Genomic DNA, 21,422 nt, shown 5'->3' with positions numbered 1-21,422 from the left:
CATGTGAAGCTGACTTCTGGTTCAGCACACAGAGGAATTCAAGCGGCCATCACCTTTTCACATTCTGTTATGAAGCACTTTGGAAGTCAGATTGAAGCTCAACCAAAGGGGAGAGTAAGCCTGACTTATATAGAAGTTTGGGGGGAATTAAGTGTTAAGCTGACTTGGTGTTACTGGTCCTTTAAAAAGGTTTAGGGGCAATGATCCTCTCCTTAAATAGAAGTCCCTCTCATGACCGTTATTCCATGTTCTATTACTTGACTGGGCGCTCCACATTTTCCGTCAGCTCATGAAACACCAAGGCAACAGTTTCTATACAATTTATTGTTCCCAAGTTGTCCATTACATTATTCTCCATTAAGGGAGACTTTCAGTGCATGGCAGATTCATATTAATTAATATAATATTATTATAGCTGTGTCAGTATGTCTTGCCTTTCATTTTTATCTTGCCATTGTTGTACTGTAAGTGTGTGAGAGTAATGGTACAAAAACCCAGCTCCAACAACAATATTGTAGCTGCATTTGGGTGTCTAAATATTGAATACAGTCTAGCTGACATTAATTCACTGTGATTCCCCCTCACCCCACAGAAATTCATAGGCCCAGTGATCCCTTCAATCCCTACAAACATCCAGCGACACAATGAACTGGCCCAAAACCTGAGGTAGAGGTTGCAACCTGTACTAAACCTACAACATGCCTCCCAACATTTTGGAAGTAAAAAGAGGGACAAAAATTTTTTTCCCGCACGTAGCGCAGCAATTTTTTGACCACACCCCTTTCTGTGTCCACACCCCCTAATTACCATGTTCATTTTACAAAATTTGGCAGGTTATGAAAGTTTGAAAATATTTCTCCTTATCTAAACTGTGTTTTTGTGTAAAAATTTTTACAAAGTATCTTATTTGCACCTGTTAGTTGTTCTGGGCTCTCTGCTAAAAGCCAATTAAGTGAGAAACTTTGTTTCTTTTTCTGGCTGTTCAGTGCATAGAAAAGAGGGACTTTCCAGTACAAATGAGGGACTGCGGGTTGAGCTGTCAAAAGAGGGACTGTCCCTCCGAAAAAGGGACAGTTGGGAGGTATGCAGTACAATACAAGTTGGCAACCCTGGAAATTTAGTTGCAGGTCCTGTCAAGAGTCCGGAGCCGCCACTAGAACCCATTACCACTTTCCCATGTTTGAATTTGCCGCTCACGAATATGTAAGCCGCAGTGGAGCGGTCACATGGTAGGATCACATGACCATGACGTCAGGTCCTTTCCTAGGATAGGAACTAGCCGCTACCCATTCGCTTATCTCTACAGAACTATTCAGTTCAGCAAATCATAAGGTCAGATCTGCCATAATTCCCTCACTTGCACCCATTATAAGTAACAACTGCATTTCCGAAATTCGGGCTTATTTTGTAGCTTTTCTGTTCTGACGTGGCTTTTTTTTTTTTTTACTGTGCAGACAGTGCAACAGTTAAATGTGAGTTTTGTTTTTAGTCGATTGCTTCCTGTGACAAACAACGCTGACCCTGGCTGTGACATTAGAATGTGGCGCGGCAACACCCCCGCAAACAAAGCTCCCACTGACACAAACCAGACCGAACAGCTGCCATGCAGCTCGTCACTCATTGGCTTGTAATATGGATGACGTCAGACAGAGCTGCGGCGGCTGCGTTTCTAATTGGCTCAGTTTCTAGGGGAACGATCGCTTTTGGGACGTGAGAAAGTTTCATTCGGGTGGGGATGTCTGTAGCGCCAAAACTCAAACTTTTGTAATTGAGCGGGAGATATTGTGCAGAACGTTCCAGGCTCGGGCTTCAGCGCTACAGAAGGTAATATGGCCACTCCACCGAAAAGGATTTGCATCGACGTGCCAGCATCCCCCTCAGGCAACAAGTGCAAGGTCAAGAGGATCTCCATAGAGGGAAACATTGGTAAGTGTCTGCTGCAGTGGCTCGTACGAACTGAATGGACTGGTTGGCACCGCTGAGGCAAAATCCATCTTTGTCTCGGGCAGCGTGTGTGTATAGAGTACTGGCAAATCATTACTGACCACCGACACATATAATGATATCATTCAGCCGTATAATGTGCACGTTTCCCAGCATCCTCTCCTCCCGGGTGCTTTGAAGGTGGGATGTCGCTGCTGTGAGTCATTGGCGCTTCCACTGAGCTGCTGTCTAGTTACTTGTCTGTAGGACTGGGGAGCCTCCTCCTAGTGGGAATTGCTTGGAGCCGTAACTACACCAAAACTGCCAGTTTGTTCCCTTACTGCTGTGGTACATGTACAACTTGTTGCTGTGAGTGGGATGCTGAGAGGTCTGCATGCACCTGCACTGGAGCGCTACTGCCCTCACACCAATACCACAGTTGCCAGGTCTAATTTTCAAAACCAGCCAAAGTCGGTTACAAAACCAGCCCAAATAGCACAATATGTGCAATGAAAAAAAAGAAAGTCTACAAAAATAAATTAATATATGTAAAAATATGCCTTTTTCAATTTTTCACTGATTTGCAAATTTTCCCATGAACTAAAATGGGACAGATTCGCCCGTCACTAGGGGAGTAACTACAGAGTGGGGCCCAGGAGGTATAGGGGAACCTATAAGGCCCTAATAAATATGCAATTTCAAGAAATATTGGTAAAACAGGGCAACCTCTAGACATTTTTGGTGGCCAGCAGATTTTTGCCCCAAAATTGTCTCATTGAGAAAAGTCACCAGAAAACGTGAGAATGCTTAAGAGGGACGGGAGATTGGGGTACAGAGCCCAAAATCTGGTAACTCCGGATTTCTATACAACTCAGTCCCATTGCATGCTGGGTATTGTAGTATTATATTAAACGTGGCAAACTGTTAAATAAAAACTACATTGCCCAACATGCATTGGGAGATGCCAGCTTAGCACATTAGGGCAAAAAAAAAAAAAACTTTGGCCGGTTTCCAAAGTACAAACCAGCCTAAAAAGTAGCCCAAATCTGTCGCTTGGCTAGTTTGCACTTTCAAAGCCCGCCTGGACTTTAAATCAGTAGCCCAATCCTGACAGGAACAACGCAGTGATAGTTTTGGGCAATACTAATTTCTGGCATGGTGGGCTTTTACTGCTTTTAGATGGGGGGCTCATTTATAGCCTTGACGCCCGCCTGCCTTCTTTCATTTACTTTCTGAACCCTGCTGAATGTAACATTTATTAGAGATGTCCTCTGTTGATTAGACCCACATTTAAGGACCTAGCCCAGGTATTCTAAACTATGGAGTTGGGCCCACAAGTTGTGTAGGTTGCTTCTTCATGATCCCCAATAATGATGTGAATTTCCTGACTAAACATAAAACTAGTAAGTTGTTTACAACAATTTTGAGCGGTCTGCAACATAGTTTTTCTCTGGGAAGAAAAAGGTTAACGACCTTCGACCTAGCCACTTATTGATGGGAAGTGTCCAGTATTCTCAATCGGGGAATGGAAGTGGGTAGAACAGGATAAATTCCTCACAGAAAGTCAAGCCTGAATATCACTAAAAACCCAAAATGTGTTCAGTATTAAATTGAGGCAGAAATATATGCCTTTATGTAATATAGACCTATAAGGTGCCTTTCAGTTTTTCAACACAACTGAAGACAGAGGGTAATTGTAGTTCCACTGTAGGTAGAATTAGCATTTATATTCTAATCTAACCAAGGATTTTCCAGCCTTTGTCATATACTTATTGTTTAAATGGCTTACGGGCAGATGTTGCCAACTGTTCCAAGTCATTAACAGACTCTTTTCAATCCAGTTACAATTAAGCAACAGGGGGCTCTGGGACCAGCCATAGCACTTTATGTGGTAGAAAATCTCCAGTCTTCTAATGCTAAGGAACCAATACAATAGTTTTCTTTACACATTGAAACAGAAGTGCATCCTCATCCTGTCAATGATATAGTGGATAATGTGTAATTTATAAAGATATAAATCACAGAGGAGTTTCATGACCATATGAAAGCACAAAGCAGTGGGGGGCTACATTATTCATTAAAATCTACTTTTAAATGTATATAGATTAGTCAATAGCTTTCTCTCTTTACTGCAGAGAAATGGCTGGTATAAATGTGGCATAGAATATGATTTTACAGCGATTTTTACAAAATAATAATTGCTTATGTTAGGTTTTTAAACTACCATGGTGCAAGGGGAGAAAGTTCTAGAAGAGATCACCATAAATTATAAACATGCCATTTATTATGATGTAGGGTGCTATTTATAAGGATATAATTTACAGTTTGGTCCCATAGAGCAATTACCAAACTGTAGATTATCTCAAAATACGCTAATTATTTATCCTCAATTCTACACAGCTGCAGGGAAATCTACCTTTGTCAATATTCTCAAAAAGGCCAATGAAGAGTGGGATGTTGTTCCTGAGCCCATAGCAAGATGGTGCAATATTCAGAGCTGTAAAGATGAATTTGAGGTATGTTTACTGTATCATTCACTCACTCATTTGATTACTTTTATCTGCGCCCAATGGGAAATGAGGTGCATGGATGTTTCTGTACACAGGCATGCTACACAGAAGCTAAGCATTTTCTGCATAACTAGTTGTACAGTTAAATTGTTCAGACAGCTACCAGTAGTGACATTTGCTTGCAGAAAGTTTTCTTGCTGCTGCAAGGTAAAGATAGCAAGCAAAGGGTTTAGTGCACAATTCTTCTTAATAAACTATGATAAACATCTGTATTATCCAGTTTATGCATGGTTTATATTTTTCATTTTTTGCATTCATTTTTCATTCTTTTTTTTTTTTTGCGCAGGAGCTAACTACCTCTCAGAAAAGTGGAGGTAATCTACTCCAGATGATGTATGAAAAGCCAGAGCGCTGGTCTTTCACTTTTCAGTCCTATGCTTGTCTGAGCCGTATCAGGGCCCAGCTGAAAGCTTTGGGAGGGAAGCTGAAAGAAGCAGAAAATCCAGTGCTCTTCTTTGAACGCTCCGTCTATAGTGACAGGTAAAGGCAAAACTAATTGATCTTGCTCCTCAACATAAATGCTAACCAATATGGTAAAAGCAAATTAATGTTCAGTAGATGTTCATAACTCTTTCCTAGTCCTCCAACTGAACGTTAAATGTGTTGTTTTAAACTTACCACATATATACTTTTCTGCCTCCAGAAGTAAGATGCCCAGGTTTGGACCAGTCAAGAGACTCTCCATATTTAAAAGCTGAATGTATTTCCCAAAGTGAGGCATCCACTGGAGAACACTTGTTGCTCATTCAAAAATTACGTGCCTTGTCCATTATTGGCCAAAGACAAGAGCTAGACATTGGTCATTCAATTAATAGCACCATAGTTAATAGTATCTGAACCCTGTAAGGGGCAGATTTATCAGAAAGTGAGATTAGAGCTCACTACAGAAACCATTTCAAATTTTCTAATCCTTGCTATGGGAAAGGCTGTCTCCTATACACTCCACTTTAATCAAATAATCCAATTGTTTTAAAAAAAAATATTTCTTTTTTCTCTGTAGTAGTAAAACAAAACCTTGTAGTTGATCAATACTATGATATAATTAATCCTTATTGGAAGCAAAACCAATCTAATTGGTTCATTTAATATTAAAATTATTTTCTAGTAGACTGAAGGTATGAAGATCCAAATCATGAAAAGATCCGTTGTCCGGAAAATCCCAGGTCCCGAACATTCTGGATAACAGGTCCCATACCTGTAGTAATGTCATGAGCCCACTTACGGTGATTGTCCAGCAGTCAGAGAGTAGATCATGCCACAGTATTTTGCTAGCTAGATCAGGTAGGACCATGCCAAGTAATTTACTTGTCTGCACGTGTTGCGCTCTTAGAGTATAATTTCAGGCTGACATGATTTTTGTTTTATATCTAGAATCCTTGTTATAAAACATGTCAGGGTAAGTCAAAGGGTACCAGAAAATGCACTCTTTAGTCAAGCACAAAAAAAGTGACTGATAAAACACAGCTTCTAGTAAAAAAGTATTTTTCAGTAACACTGGCATTTTATTTTTACTAGGTATATCTTTGCATCCAATTTGTATGAGGCAGAGTGCATGAATGAAACTGAATGGACTGTTTACCAGGATTGGCATGATTGGATGAATTCTCAGTTCGGGGCAGATCTTGAACTGGATGGAATTATTTATCTTCGCGCTATCCCTGAGGTAATTCAACTTGCAAAATGCATCTGACTATTTTGTTTAGGGCAACCATTTTGAAATAAAAAATAACAAAGTGGTATAAAGGTGATACCTTTATTGGCTAACTAATATAATCATATCAAGCTTTCAGAACATTTTTGGTTCCTTTTTCAAGCTGATTACAATGAAGCTGTGGTGTTCTCTGGAATATATATCCAACATTCAGCTCATAGGTCAAATGACCAACAAAAGGTAAATCAATACATGTGTAAGGTGTCAATCATTTACGAGGGGATCTGCAAGAAACAAGCAGATAAGGTACAAGATAGGGTACGTCAAAGAGGCTGAATATAAATTAGGGCTGAATTATTGGAGTGTGGAATAAAAGGAATTCCATATGATCTCTAAAGGTGGCCATACACGGGCAGATTAAAGCTACCGATTCACTGTAACCAACATTTTCTAATTTATTTATTTTTTAATTTTTTTACCTTCCAATTTCACCTCTTTCCACTGACTCATGCAATTAAACAACTGTTGGCTTTTGCTGTTACAGTTTTATTGTTATTATTAGTTTGTATTGCTTATCTTTCCATTTAGGCCCTCTTATGATCATTGTTCAGTCTGTTAAAAAAGAAAAAATTTAAATAAATAACTCTCAACCTATAACTATGGTTTCGTTACTCATTGCTTTATTTCTATTTCAGAAATGTTTAAACAGGGTTTACACCCGTGGGCGGGAAGAAGAGCAAGGAATTCCCATGGAATACTTGGAAAAGCTTCATTACAAGCACGAGACATGGCTTCATCACAGAACTCTGAGGTTGGTTCTGATAACTTGTTGTGGGTTTAACATCTTGCATCATTTTTATCTGAAAGTACATACAAACCTGTCCTGGCTTAAATGCCGTCATGTATATTCACAATGCATAGGCTCCTTGAAAAAAGTTCTCTCATATTAAGCAAAAGTTGTGTTTAATCAACTTTTTTTTTCACTAGAAAATCTTTTATAAACAATTTAAATATAAACTGTATTAATAAAAGAGCTATTTTCTCGCTCCCCTCCACCCTCTGCATTCTTAGGTTTTATGTTTGGACATATTGACCTGATCGGATCTCATCACAAAAGAATTAGGCACAGTAGTGAACCTAGGTCTCGTGAAAACAGTTCCTTAGTATATTTTTCTTTCAAACACATGTATCCTGCTCTCCCCTGTGTTGCACTTTCTTCCGTTCATCCGCAGGAAAGCGCAGAGGTAGATGCATTTAATTATTGTGAAGGGGCTGTACTTACACAGACGAATGTAAGCACCAAACACAGGTTGGGATGCAGCTTGTTGCATTTCACCTGTGTTTGGCGCATACATGCGTCTGTGTGAATACAGACCGCTTCACAATAATTGTGTGTCTACTCCTGCGCTCCCCTGCGGCTGAATGTAAAAAAGCGCAATGCAGGGGAGCGCAGGAAACACCACCCATGCGTAAGAGCCTAAAGACTATTGAATTAAGGTTTGTTCATGATTTAATTAGGACACAACCTTTTATGACAACATGTCTGATTATTTTGTACCTTTTGTAGAACGGATTTTGAGTACCTGCAAGAAATCCCCATCCTGACTTTAGATGTAAATGAAGATTTCAGAGATAATAAACAGAAGCAAGAGAGTCTTATTGAAAAGGTATGTTTAGTGTTTTTTTGCAAATGTCTTTGATTTTGTACTGCAAGCACAGTACAAGCACTTGTTAGTCTGTGTATTCTTAAAGTGATACACTAAAAAAAAAACTACAAAATATTAATTAAAATTATTAATTAAAAGTTACCTATAGGTCATGTTGATCATTTTTCACTGTTCTGCTTTTAGAAGTAATTGCTTTAAGTTCCTAAACCTGACTGTCCCATCCCAACCTGTCAGAGTTTCTAATATGGCAGCCCCATGACAAAGTAACATTGGGGATCAGATGCTTAATGTAAAAGCTCCAGGCAAATAATTTTTTTATGCAAACACAATGGTATGATAGATGTTAAAAAGAGGATTCATTTCAGGTGTCCATATCGCTTTAAATTTAAGTGAGACCCTTACCCACATTTATTCAAAAACCCTACATTCAGCATTATAGATAGAGAGAGAGGCCCTAAGCACAAACTGCTTTTCTTTTGATGGCATTCATCTAGAATCTTGGTCAGAAGTTATGCAACTGCTTTCGCCAAAAGTAGTTGCTGCTTTAAGGCAGGTTTGAATTGATGGTTGGGAAAAATATATTTCCAGCACTATTATGGGATGCAATCCTTTTTTCAGAAACCTGATAACCAGAATATTTGGACTTGATTTATATCAAGCCAATGTGTAAGCAAATAATTCAAATTGTGCTTGATCCTATCCAAGATCCACCATTCCTTTTCAATTATTTGATGTTTAAATGATGTTTGTTTAGTTGAAGATATGGGGATCCAAATTACAGGGGAACAAATATCTGTGAAAACCCCAGATCTCAGCATTCTGGATAATAGATCCCATACATATAAATAATATGTGAAATTCTTTACAAAGGGTATGCAACAGTTTTATACCTTCGGTAACCACTAGATGGCAGTGTAAGAACCTGTCAAGATCAACAGCATTGCAAAATGTCATTGTCCTAATCCCTCTGACTCTTTGGGGCAGATTCACTAACTTCGAGTGAAGGATTCGAATGAAAAAAATTCGAATTTCGAAGTATTTTTTGGGTACTTCGACCATCGAATTGGTTAAATTCGTTCGAATTCGAACGAAATGGAACGATTCGAAGTAAAAATCGTTCGACTATTCGACCATTCGATAGTCGAAGTACTTTCCCTTTAAAAAAAACTTCGACCCCCTACTTCGGCAGATAAAACCTACCGAAGTCAATGTTAGCCTATGGGGAAGGTCCCCATAGGCTTGCTAACCTTTTTTTGATCGAAGGATTTTCCTTCGATCGTTGGATTAAAATAGTTTGAATCGTTTGATTCGAAGGATTTCGAAAATCGATCGATCGCAGGATTAGCGCTAAATCCTTCGACCGATATTCGAAGTCGAAGGATTTCAATTCGAGGGTCGAATTTCGAAGTATTTTTAACTTCGAAATTCGACCCTTAGTGAATCTGCCCCTTTGAGTTTATGCCCCATTGTTAGAAAATCTAAAGATACTGGACCTCATTTATCAACACTGGGTAAATTTGCTCATGGGCAGTTACTCATAGCAACCAATCACTGATAAGCTTTTTAAAGCCAGCTGCAAGTAGAACAATGGATGCAACAATTTGGTTAGCATGGGTTGCTGCAAATTTGTCCAGTGTTGATAAATGACCCCCACTAAGTAATGATGTGCACACATCCTACTAGAAGGACGACACTATTGGAGAATGGAATATCTGTAGTGTGTGTATGTATTACATTTTACATTTAGAAGTTAAAAAATAATATTAGATTTTTTTTTTTTTTTCTTCTAGGTGAAAGAATTTCTGAGCACTTTATAGTAACCAGAAAGATACCTAAAGTTTTCCTGCTTCTGTGAAATGTTTCTACAATATTTATTAGCAGATTTTGAGAGACTGAAAATGGCATGGATGTGGCTATAGGATTTCATTTTCATCAAGGTTCAGTAGTTTTTATGGTAATGCAGTGCTTCAACTCTACTCTACTGTTTGGGTCATGCAAGCAACCCTTCTTGAAGCCGAAGTGATTAGGGAGTAGGCTCCATGTTTTTTCACAGATACCATTCTGTGGCTTACAGAAATAAAAACAACATGGCAACATAAAGAGGTTAAAAGGTTCATCTAAGTTTTATTGACAGACTTTGCACAGATCCATATTTTGGGGAACATCCTCCTCTTCTCCTGGTGCATCACTTGAATAGTTCCCCAAGTCATTGTACTGTAAGAGAATGTACAAAAGTCCCTTTTAAATCTTTTGCTTTGTGTTTAGTCTTCTTGTCTGGTGTCAGCCATAATTTGTGCTAAAAACTGTACAAAGTTCTGTATTAAGGGGAAAATCACTACTCGGCAGCCTCCAATACCTGATCAAATATCAAGTCTAGACATTCACAGTTTTAGCTGTTGAAACCACTGGCTTAAAAATGGTAATACCCAAAGGAGCAAATCCCTCCTGAAAGGCAATGTGCTTCTGACTGATTAATGTAGGAACTGTGCAACATATAATTTATTTTGTGTAACTTTTCTAAATGTTATTTTAAATATATTATTGCTGTTCTCTGAAGGTGCTACAACTTTCACTATCCTATTTCTGCCATCCATAGTCATGCTTTCTATAAAAACAAATATGTAAATATCTTCATACAGATGAATTGTTATATCTACTCAGATTTATTTGGAAAATATTAGAAGATACTCTTAACTAGTTTGCTCAACATCATGATAGAGGCAGTTCACCTCTATAATTGCTTTGCCCATGAGTGGAATTAGCTGCAGAGGATTTTCTTAGAAATAGATGCATTTAGAGCCCACTGTAGAAAAACATACATCACCCAGCTGGCCATATTAATGTTCATAATCGTTACATTTGTTGGACTTGGTTAACACAGGATTAGTTTGGTAGTTTAAGTCTATTAAATCAAATGGTGCTATTATGTTTTGAAAGGAATAATGTAATAGAATTCCAGCTCTAACCCTGTTCCTGGCATATCAGTGGTCAAATTTAGGGATGCACCGAATCCACTATTTTGGATTCGGCCGAACCCCCGAATCCTTTACAAAAGATTTGGCCGAATACCGAATCCTAATTTGCACATGTTTTGTGACAAAAAGTCACGCAATTTCCCTCCCCACCCTAATTTGCATATGCAAATTAGGATTCCGGTTCGGCCTGGCAGAAGGATTCAGCCGGATCTGAATCCTGCTGAAAAAGGCTAAATCCCAAACTGAATCCTGGATTCAGTGCAGCCATAGTCAGATTACACTCCAGGACTTTCTATGTGTAGATTGAACAACATACAAGTAAAACCCTTCTCTACTGCCAGTGTTTTGAGCTCCATGTTCCCAAAATCCCTAAATAGAAAAGACATTTTAGGCTATGATGCTGATGTGCTCTAAATGTCTTACTTTCCAAAAAGTGGCACCTTTTTTATTTTTGTTGGAACAATGCCACCTAAAGAACATTTTGGAGTAGTGATAAGCGACTTGACGGAACAGATTGGCTCATGGTAGGATCCCCCTCTCATTGGTGATTTAACATTGCTAACATTGCTGACCCCAGTTGTGAGACAGGAGGGAGGAAAGGTGTTGGGTCATAAAGTATTAGCAGACTTTACGTCAGGTTTGGTCTGAAAAATCACTACTTGGCAGTGGGAAAGCAGAATTCAGCCTGCACGTGCTGTTGTAAATGTGACCTGATATTGCAGAGCACCGGACTAGTACCCTGATTGTCAGTTAAGGAGATGCAAAGTGATGTGATTTCCAGTGACTCTAGGATATTAACTGTCTAAACCAAATATTAAATGGAGAAATAGAATAAATGGCATGTATAGTGTATAAAATATTTGCATTTCTGCAGGCAAAGTATTAAGCATTCTGGTGTATACTGTATATTTTTACCATTATGTTTCATAGATTTTTTTTTTTGATAATTTTCAGGGGATTAGAATTTTTCCTGTAAAGCAGTAAATTCATGTGCAGCTGGGGGGGGTGGCAAGGAATATTGAACAGGTGTTTATTTATGGCCTCGGGGGATCATGTCCTTCCTTTGATGGATTTCAAACAGAATATGGGAGAAATCAGCTCAGAAAGTTTACCTGAATTCTTCATTTGTTTACATTAATTTTACATGAACTTTGTTGATCATGCAGTTGTCTTGTTGTGCTTAATTCATGTACAGTTGAATAATGGGTTACCTCTTTTGAGACTGCATCTCCCAGAATTGCTCCACACTGATTTGCAGTGCTGGTTGGACATCCCTGCTCTTTTATCTACAAGTTTAGTGCCCCTTTAGTTTCAGTGATACATAAGGACACGATCTGTATTATTTCATATAAATATCAACTTTCAGTGGAAAGCCTAAAATGAATTGTTTTTAAGCATTTTCTCAGCTGTGTTGTTCTTCATGCACTGATCTGTAATGTGTTTGATTCCACAGTTGCAGGTATAGGAATCATTTTTCATGTATTCTTGATGAGCCTGCAACTTCTGTTTAAACAGTTGTTTCTGTTAATGATGAACTTTGAAACATACTCAGTTTTTTGCAAATAGCACATACATTTGTATATATAGTCTATACTTTTTGTGCATTCAGTTGCTTTTTAAATAAAGTTTTAAAACTATTTCCTTTTTTCTTTTTTACGATATAAATATTTAGTAAAATTCAGCACATTTAGTTTAGTGAGAATGTGATGGAGATGCTGATATACAACATGTACAGTAGAGACAAGTGATAACAAAAGGTTCAGGTAGGAAGTTGTATGGGGGGGGGTCATTATTAGATAGGGATATATCTGCAAAATCTGAGATGTGTTTATTCCATATGCAAGAACTGTGCTATTTAGTCAGTAGAAGTAATGTAATAGCCAGTGTAAAGTTTGCTTGTAAGAGGCTAAGACCCAGCAGCAGCTTGTGTCCTATTCTCGGTGAAAAGCACGAGTCGGAACCGGTACGTGTGCGCACGTTCGGTGTAGTGCAGGTCAAGTTTTGGCGCAATGCGTTAAAATAGATGCCGAAGCCTGCATTTTTTTTGCAAAGTGAATATTGCCTACCAGCGCGTCGCTGAGCCTTTCTGAAAATCGTTTCCTGAACCTGTTGAAGAACCCGGCCTGAATTATCGTCTACTCTGCCTGCTTAAACCCCTTGTGACTTCCGCCAGTTTCCTGTGCTGCCTGCCCCCGACCTTCCACCTGTCTCTGACTTGGATTCTGCCTGAGAAGCTTTTCCTCATCATTAAAGCTCCACCAACTGTGAGTACCTGACATTGTTTGTAACTAATCACCATTTATTATGTACTTTTCTGTTTCAAAGCTGAAGTCTGAAATTTCTGTAGGTTATAGACATGGTTGTATTGTTTACCTATATATTCTGAACATCACAGGAGTATTCTAGAAGTCCTTGACTGGAGCAGTTGCCTGTAAGGACACTTGGATGAATTGGGTGGATGCACTGTAATCTATCAGAGAGGAACCTACTGTGCCATAATACTACAAGATCCAGCAAATAAGACTATTTCCCCCAAATCAGCCTTTGTTACACTGATGGGACCAGCCTAATGCATAGTCACTAGCCCACCTCTCTTGTGAGCAGTTGTGCTTGCGCTCAGCCACTATTTCTACTTTTAAATTCACACTGACACAGTAAGTCTAAGAAGGCAGTGAAACCTGTTTCTCTGTTGGAGGGCCTCATACATGGACCAATAACCTGTCGGCAGCTTATTGGTCCGTGTATTAGGCCCTCCAACAGCCTTCCCCAATCGATATATGGCAAAAAATAGGGTAGATGTCGATCAGGCAGGGCTAAAAATCCCGTCTGATCGCAGACCGCATCTGTTCATTGATGTAGTTCCATGATCCGACCTCCCATATTCCTGCATCATGATCCGATCTTTGGGCCCTAGGGCCCATGATTGGTTCAGTCCAATATCGCCCACATCAAGGTGGGCATATCGGGGAGAGATCCGCTCGTTTGGCAACATCACCAAACGAGTGGATCTCTAAAGGCAGCATGTTGTTTTCCAGGGAAATATATTTATCTTTCTTGATTAAAGTCTGTAATTCAGACTGAATGTTGATCTTATACCAATAAAACTTTCTGTGTGAGGTGCTGTGCCCATTGTTTTGATGTTGTTGAACTAGATTTGTACTAACAGCAGGTACTGAACTACCAGATATGCAACCTAAATTTGCCCAGTATCTGTACACCTCCCCTTGGGAGACACACGGTAACACCAAAAAATAAAAGCGTTTTAAAGTAATTAAAATATAATGTACTGCTGCTATGCATTGGTAAAAGTTGTTGCTTTAGAGAGACTACTCTATCGTACCCATTACTTTGGGGCTGATTTATCAAATTTTTGTTGTTTTGTTCTCAATTCGAAGAAAACCGTGGATGTGGAAAAAAACGCAGGTATTTTCTGAAATTTTTTTTTTTTACTAATGGAATGAATCTGATCCTTAGCCTTCCTCTTTTATTAAAACACTCTGATGTTAAGAAATTTGATCAATCTCAGTCTAAATTTCTACAGCACGGGAAAAAAAATCCAAGTTGGGACAATCTAAACTTCAGGAATTTTCGGGGCACCCTCTGCTTCGATAGGGTCATATTTGTTGCTTTTAAATCTGAGCTGAATGCTGAGGATCAATTGCAAACTCACTGAACATGTGGCCCTCCTTAAAGTCACTGACTTGCTCAGAGTTAGAAAGCTGAAAAGCAGGAAGTAGTGTTCTGGTTATTATGTTAGACATCCAGTCACTCCAGTGTTTATACATTACATTTTTGTCTATAACTATATTGGAAACATTTTTTATTTTGCGCAGTCTTTCTATTTACCCAGTTTTTATTTTTACACTGAACTGTTCCTCTAAAAATGTTCATCCTCTTCAGAATTTGGATAAATATTGGTCATCTTTATTAGATACGGATATTACTCCTTGTTACATATTATCATCAGAAATGGCAACAAACATATTTAGTGTGTGAGGTGGAGAGAACAACGGTTTAGATTTGTATAGTGTTACTGTTCCTGTAAAACAAAAAGATCTTTACATCCAAGTTAGATGAAAATTTTGCATCCCCCCCCCCAGACTTGGGCCAAATACATCATGTATTGTCCCTGTCACCATGTACTGCAAGCTTATACAGGTATAGGATCCCTTATCTGGAAACCCGATATCCAGAAAGCTCCGAATTACTGAATGGCTATCTCTCATAGACTCCTTTTTATCCAAATAATCCAAATTTTTAAAAATGATTTCCTTTTTCTCTGTAATAATAAAACAGTAGCTTGTACTTGATCCCAACTATGATATAATTAATCCTTATTGGTAGCAAAACCAGCCTATTAGGTTTATTTAATGTTTAAATGATTTTCTAGTAGACTTAAGGCATGAAGACCCAAATTACGGAAAGATCCGTTATCCGGAAAACCCCAGGTCCCAAGCATTCTGGATAACAGGTCCCATACCTGTAATTGTAATGTACACTTATTACTGTAGCTCTGGCCCTAGGCTAACACAAAATAATATGATCGTTGATGCTTCATTTCTACTTTTTTATTTTCCACAGGTTTTGTTTGTTCCAACTTTAACATTGGACGGCAGTCAGATCAGAGATATATTAGTTGACCATGTGCAAGCAGTGTATCATATCTTCACAAGGTTGCCAGGAACAAAAGGAATGACCAGCAGATGGTCAAACATTTTTAAGGTGAGGACAAACTGGGCGTACGGGCCGCTTCTCTCTCACTCTGGGCTCAAAAAGTAGACTTTTCAATAAGGATTTTTTAAAATTTTTTGGCCTGTCTGTGGATCTCCAAAGTGCCTCTGGTTTATCTCTGTATACACGGTTAATCCAACTCCCCTAACCCGAGGGCCTGATACTGGAGCACCTGGGCCAGGTCTGGGAGTCAAAATAGGCCCTGGCAATCCAATACAGAGAGGCCCAATCAGCGACTCACCAGCCCACTAAATAGTGACTTTCTATGGCAGCCCCTCTGGCATTTGCCAGAACCCACAGATTGCCAGTCCGGGCCTGACCTGGGCCACTGTCATATACTGGTGAGTTTGCTACAAGGGTGAATGCATTTATGCTTACATTGTATTGGGAGAGAAACCGATTCACACAAACCTTTGTAGATGTGAATAGATGTAATAGATGTAAAACAGCCATCTTCAAACTGATCTCTAATTCTCTCTGTACTCAGACCAACACTGAGCCAGTAAGCCAGCTACACACAGTATATATGAGCTGATCTGCCTCTGTCTGTCTACAAAACAGTCACGAAAGAAGCATATAAATGTAGTACAGGTATCAGTTATCCGGAAACCCGTTATCCAGAAAATGCCAAATTACGGGAAGATTGCCTCCCATTTTATACAAATAATCCAAATTTTTAAAAATGATTTCCTTTTTCTCTGTCATAATAAAACAGTACCTTATACTTGATCCCAACTAGGATATAATTAATCCTTATTGGAAGCAAAACCAGCCTATTGGGTTTATTTAATGCTTACATGATTTTTAGTAGACTGAAAGGGGTGGTTCACTTTTGAGGTGGCTTTAGTATGTTATAGAATGTCCAATTCCTAGCAGCTTTGCCTTTGGTCTTTATATGTAGTTATTGAGTTATTTGCCGCTTTCCAGGTTTCAAATGGGGGTCACTAACCCCCATCTAAAAAACAAACGCTCTGTAAGGCTACAAATGTATTGTTACGTTTTATTACTCGTCTTTCTATTTAGGCCTATACTATTCATACTCCAGACTTGCATTTAAATCCATGCATGACTGCTAGGTTAATCTGGACCCTAGCAACTAGATTGTTGAAACTGCTTACTGGAGAACTGCTAAATAAGTAAAAAAACGCAAATAATAATTTTTAACCAATTGCAAATTGTCTCGGAATATCATTCTCTACATCATACTAAAAGTCAATTTAAAGGTGAACAACCTGTTTACGGTATAAAGATCCAAATTACAGAAATATCTGTTAGCCGGAAAATCCTAGGTCCCGAGTATTCTGGATAACAAGGAAAGGAGGAGGGAAGGAAGGAGGCAGACCATGGGGTAAACATTGTTACCAGATCATTCTGTATATTGGGCATGTGGGCCTTAGATTTTTTTGTGGCACCCTCTGCTCAGATAGGTCAGCTTATAAAGTGGCAAGGCATCATTTATTAAAAAATAACAGATTTTAAAATTGGTACAGTTTGCAGGATAAGATAATTGCCTTCCTAGCATAAAAGTATAGAAGTCTTGAGATACGCTGGTGCCTGCCGGGGAATATTCTCTCAATCAATCACAAGAGGCATGGCTGTGGGAATCGTACATTTGGCATGCTAAGGATCTAGACTAGAAAGCTTATGATTCCCCCAAATCAGCTGCCAGATCCAGAATGTATATAGTAACATACCAGGCCTCAACCCACACTATAAAGCATAGATTATCTGGTTTAAGGGTCATGGAATGCATACGTGTTGGTGCAAGATATGTTCATATGGTATTGTATAACAATAATGTTCCTACCAATTACAGACGGTAACTAAGAATGAATGAGGTCGCCCAGTCATCCGCATTGATCTGTCCTATACTTTTAAATGAACTTTTAGTACAGTGCAGGATTTGCAATTGCTTTTCATTTTTAATCTTTTGTAGCTTTTTTTTCTTATTATTGAGATTCAGCTCTCCAGTTTGAGCTATATAGTCACTTGAGTCCAATATACCTTCGCAATTAAGCACTAGTTTGAATGACAGACTGGAAGATGAATGTGTAATTGTCAAAACAGAGAGATTAAGTAATAAAATCAAATTGTAGTAGGTCTTGACTGGGGTCAGAAACCCCCCCCCCCCCCCGCCTCCCCAACAACCAGACAGCAAGCTAGAAAGAGGCAGAATACAAATTTGCTCCTGCTTTTTTCTAAAATATTCCCGGAGCAGGTTAAATAAAAAATCCACCCAATCCCCTTTCCCTTTGTTTCTCTACTATTTCTAATCCCCCCCATCCACGTTAATTTTCTGTATTAGTTATATTTTCAGATTGTAAGCTCTTTTTGACAGGGCTCTCGTTACCTCTTGTATCATTGGCAGTTGTATTTTTGTTATAGTCTGTATGGTCATTGTATACACCCATTAATATTACAAAGAATATGTGGGCGCTTTATAAATACATGGGTGTTAATAATAATTTAACTCTGTACAACAGTTGTTTTGTATTTGGGAAAGATATAAAGTAACAAAAAAAGCCACATACCCCTAAAAAGAGAATTGGATTTAGAAGACTTCATATTTTAATTGGCTTAAACTGTCAGGTGTAAAGGAACGTATAGCTGGCGCTACACAACAGACAGATTTGTATAACAAGATAAAAATTATCTGTGCAGCACGTCGTAATTAAGAACATAAAACAACCAAGAAAGGCTCTGAAATTGGCAAGGTTATAGTTTGCTCAGAGTTAAAATGTCAATTAAACATATTAAAAAGTCCAAATTCCAGAATTAAGTTTTGTAGATTTTCCCATTTTTGATAATTTACATTACAAAAATAAAAAGAGATTTGTTTCTGTATACAATGCTGGGTATATTTGTACATAGGATGTTAAAGTGCAAGTTGCAGGGGAACAAGGCTCTTGCTCACGCTAAGCTGAAGCCCTCATAATGGTCAATAGCCTGGGTAAGCCTTTTCCTGAGAGTTTCTTTACTGCTGTACTTTGGTAGGTCCAGAAGGTTGTAACATGTGTGAGCCACAGGAAGGTGATCCTCCCCACTCGATATAGACTGGATAATGATATGAAGGCTTGACATTCCATAGATTGGAATACGATCACTGCCAGTGAGAAACACTGAGGGAACAACACAAAACATAGATGCTTAAAACAATCTAATATAATAACATTTATATTTTTAAATGAACAATTGTTGAAAAAGAGAGGTTTCCGCATTGTAAGGTACATAACTTTATTAATTACAGATCAAGGACTGGGGACTGACAGAACCAGGAGGGATGCCTGCATAACACAGGAGGCTTCGAAAGGGAGAAGCATCCTTCACAAGGGATACACCACTGATCTGCCAAACATTGCAGCTATCCTGGTAGAAGCAGTAGCTATTAAAGAATCAAAGGTGCTCAGGGAAGCACTTTATATTCTCTATGTCTATTTTCTACCAGCCTTCAGTTTGTATTTAAATAAGGTAAGGCATATGCTGAGGAATTTGAAGGTAAAGTCAAGCACTCTACATTCAGAGACCTCCCAGCTAGCATACAGGTAGGTTCTTGATAAAACATACAAGCATGGTTAATTAGCTTGGCCAGAGACCTACTTGGTCTGAAAAAAGAGACAACACAATTTAAAAACGTAAGGGTTATGAAATAAGACAGTGGTGATAAATCAATAAGACTTTGGTTAGTTTAGATTCTGAAAAAAGCATTTGTAAATTAGGATTTTCTTTATTTTTGTAATTCTTATGGTTTTAAGGGGACTTTTATTGCTTTATTAAAACAAACTAACTCTTCTGAAGTTAGATTTATAGTTCCCAGGGAACAATCATTCAGTTATCTTTATTTTATTTTGGGGTACGAGACAGGGCTGTCCTTTATCCCCCCCTACTCTTTAATAAAACGATTGATCCTCTGATTTATGAACCTCTCAGATGGGCAACATCTAAAGACCATGGCATGTGTGGATTATTTACTTTTGATTGTCCAAGAGCCTCATACGTAAATTAGTAAAATTTTCACCTTTTTTCAAGAAAAACTTTTTACAAGAAACTTGAGCAAAACTGAGATAGTAAACATTCACAATTTTATTTCCAAACGGACCCTGCTGTATTTAAAGATTAAGCCTCCAGGGAGTTCTATAACATACCTAGGATTGAGTATTCATTCAGATCTATCCAGGTTATATTTTGTAAACGTATCCACCCTGATTAAACTCACTGAATCTCTTTGTAGTAAATGGATAAACTTACCTCTTAACCTTATTGGAAGAGTTGCTTTCTTCAAAATGTTAATTTTCCACAAATTATCATATACTTGGCTAAATTTCCCCTTTTGTTAAGGCATTCAGATTTGAAACAAATGGACCAAGCAATTTTTAAATTCCTCTGGCAAGGAAAGAAACCTAAAATCTCTTTGTTTAAGCTTAGACAATCAAAAATTCTGGGAGGTCTCAATATTTCTAGCTTCAGATATTTTAATTTAGCTTCTATTTGTAGATTGAGTGGACATCCGGTAAAGAGACCTACACCAACCTTAAATTGGAATCCTCTTTAGAAACAGGGGAACATATCACTTCTTATCTATCCTGTTGATGATATTAAGAGAAATTCTCTCTACAGAGATACATTTGCCACTAATCCACAAATTTCATAGGAAATGTCACCCTTTTTGTCCCATTGGACCTACAGTATTTTCTTTTTCTAAAAGCTAAAGAAGTCAAATCCTTGCCTTTGAATATATCCTGAAAGTCATCACCCCTATACACAACCTAGCTAGAAGTTGATTGGCTCTCTTTTTTTTTTTTTTTTTTTTTTTTTTATTTGTGCTGGATTTCTAATAAAACAAACAAACAAATGATTTCACTTTTGCAATGATTCATTCATGTTGTTAATGGTTATATATATCTGGTCGTCTCTTTTAAAAGTTGATATTACTCCTTGTCATTTATTATCTTTCCTTAAGAATTTTAATAATCGCATTCAATGTGAGAATTGACAATCTCAGTGATTTAGGTTGGTTCCCCTGTGTCATAAGCCATTTTACATGAGAAATCTGGAAGGTTCAACCTATTCCTGTTGCCCTAAATGCAAAGATAAGAATGTATCTATGCTTTATTATTTGTAGGAGTGTCTTAATATTCTTACTTTATGGAAAACAATTAAAAACTTTCTTAATAAAAAACTACATATCATCCTAAAATTATTGTCCATGTTAGAGAGGGAAATTTTATTCTTTCCAAATATTGTTCATTGTTCTTTTTTCATCTACATTTACAGCTCATTCTGTAATTTGTTCCTATTAATATTTTATTTTATACTGGTCTGCAATATAACTTTCTTTCATCCATCTCCTGTAAACTGACAGACTTTTGACACAATTTAATTGCTTTGTAAATTGTCACACTTTTCAAAATGCCAATACATATAATTGGAAAATAGATAAATAAATGAAAATGAATGCCACATAGTAAATAATAAAGTGGGTAGTACCCTGCCTCTCACAGATTTCGTTTGTACTTACAAAGAAACTTCTTCTTTTTCTCCAAAGGAAAATCATGGAAAACCTCCCAGAACATTCTCACGGTGGCGTGTGAAGTGGAGTAGTCACCTTTGTAGGTTGCATTCTATGAAAAACAGTTACATTTCCTATAAGCAAAGCAGATTCTAATAACTACGTTTTAGCCACAAAGCTGAGGGAGATTTTAAATTCAATCTGGTCCTGACTTCAGCACATACGCCTGGTCAATGATCTCTGCCAGAGAGCTGGGTAAAGGACCTCATGTGGGCATACTACTTTAAGCAACAGAAAATTTATATCATATTAAGTGGCATATTAAAGAATCTTACCAAACTGGTCTATATATTTAAGTAAATATTGCTCTTTTACATCTCTTGCCTTGAGCCACAATTT

General features: G+C 38.0%; 2 protein-coding genes and 1 long non-coding RNA gene across 5 annotated transcripts in view; 2 read left to right on the top strand and 1 right to left on the bottom strand.

The window, feature by feature from the left end:
- Positions 1-1,710: 1,710 nt before the first annotated feature.
- Positions 1,711-12,423, top strand: dck.1.L (deoxycytidine kinase, gene 1 L homeolog). Its single transcript, NM_001094694.1, is given in 7 exon segments — positions 1,711-1,926; positions 4,324-4,439; positions 4,780-4,973; positions 6,009-6,156; positions 6,840-6,955; positions 7,712-7,811; positions 9,602-12,423. Coding segments are annotated over 7 exon segments (798 nt in total). The 5' UTR covers positions 1,711-1,829; the 3' UTR covers positions 9,629-12,423.
- Positions 12,424-15,160: 2,737 nt separating this feature from the next.
- LOC121403125 lies at positions 15,161-20,670 on the top strand. Its single transcript, XR_005967072.1, has 2 exons — positions 15,161-15,508; positions 18,765-20,670. It is a non-coding gene; the product is annotated as an uncharacterized LOC121403125 (long non-coding RNA).
- The window catches only part of herc3.L (HECT and RLD domain containing E3 ubiquitin protein ligase 3 L homeolog), a 53,461-nt gene continuing 50,101 nt past the window's right edge, over positions 18,063-21,422 (bottom strand). For all 3 annotated transcript variants that reach the window (XM_018245119.2, XM_041580152.1, NM_001092135.2), the window contains 2 exon segments: positions 21,033-21,135; positions 18,063-18,636 (listed from right to left, as the gene is read on the bottom strand). In XM_018245119.2, the coding sequence (XP_018100608.1) occupies positions 18,428-18,636; positions 21,033-21,135 (312 nt within the window). In that variant the 3' untranslated portion in view covers positions 18,063-18,427.

Source organism: Xenopus laevis, chromosome 1L, assembly GCF_017654675.1.
Source record: "Xenopus laevis strain J_2021 chromosome 1L, Xenopus_laevis_v10.1, whole genome shotgun sequence".
In the NCBI taxonomy this organism is placed as follows: Eukaryota; Metazoa; Chordata; class Amphibia; order Anura; family Pipidae; genus Xenopus; species Xenopus laevis.
The sequence above is the reverse complement of the archived record's forward strand: the minus strand, read 5'-3'. Positions and strand labels throughout refer to the sequence as shown.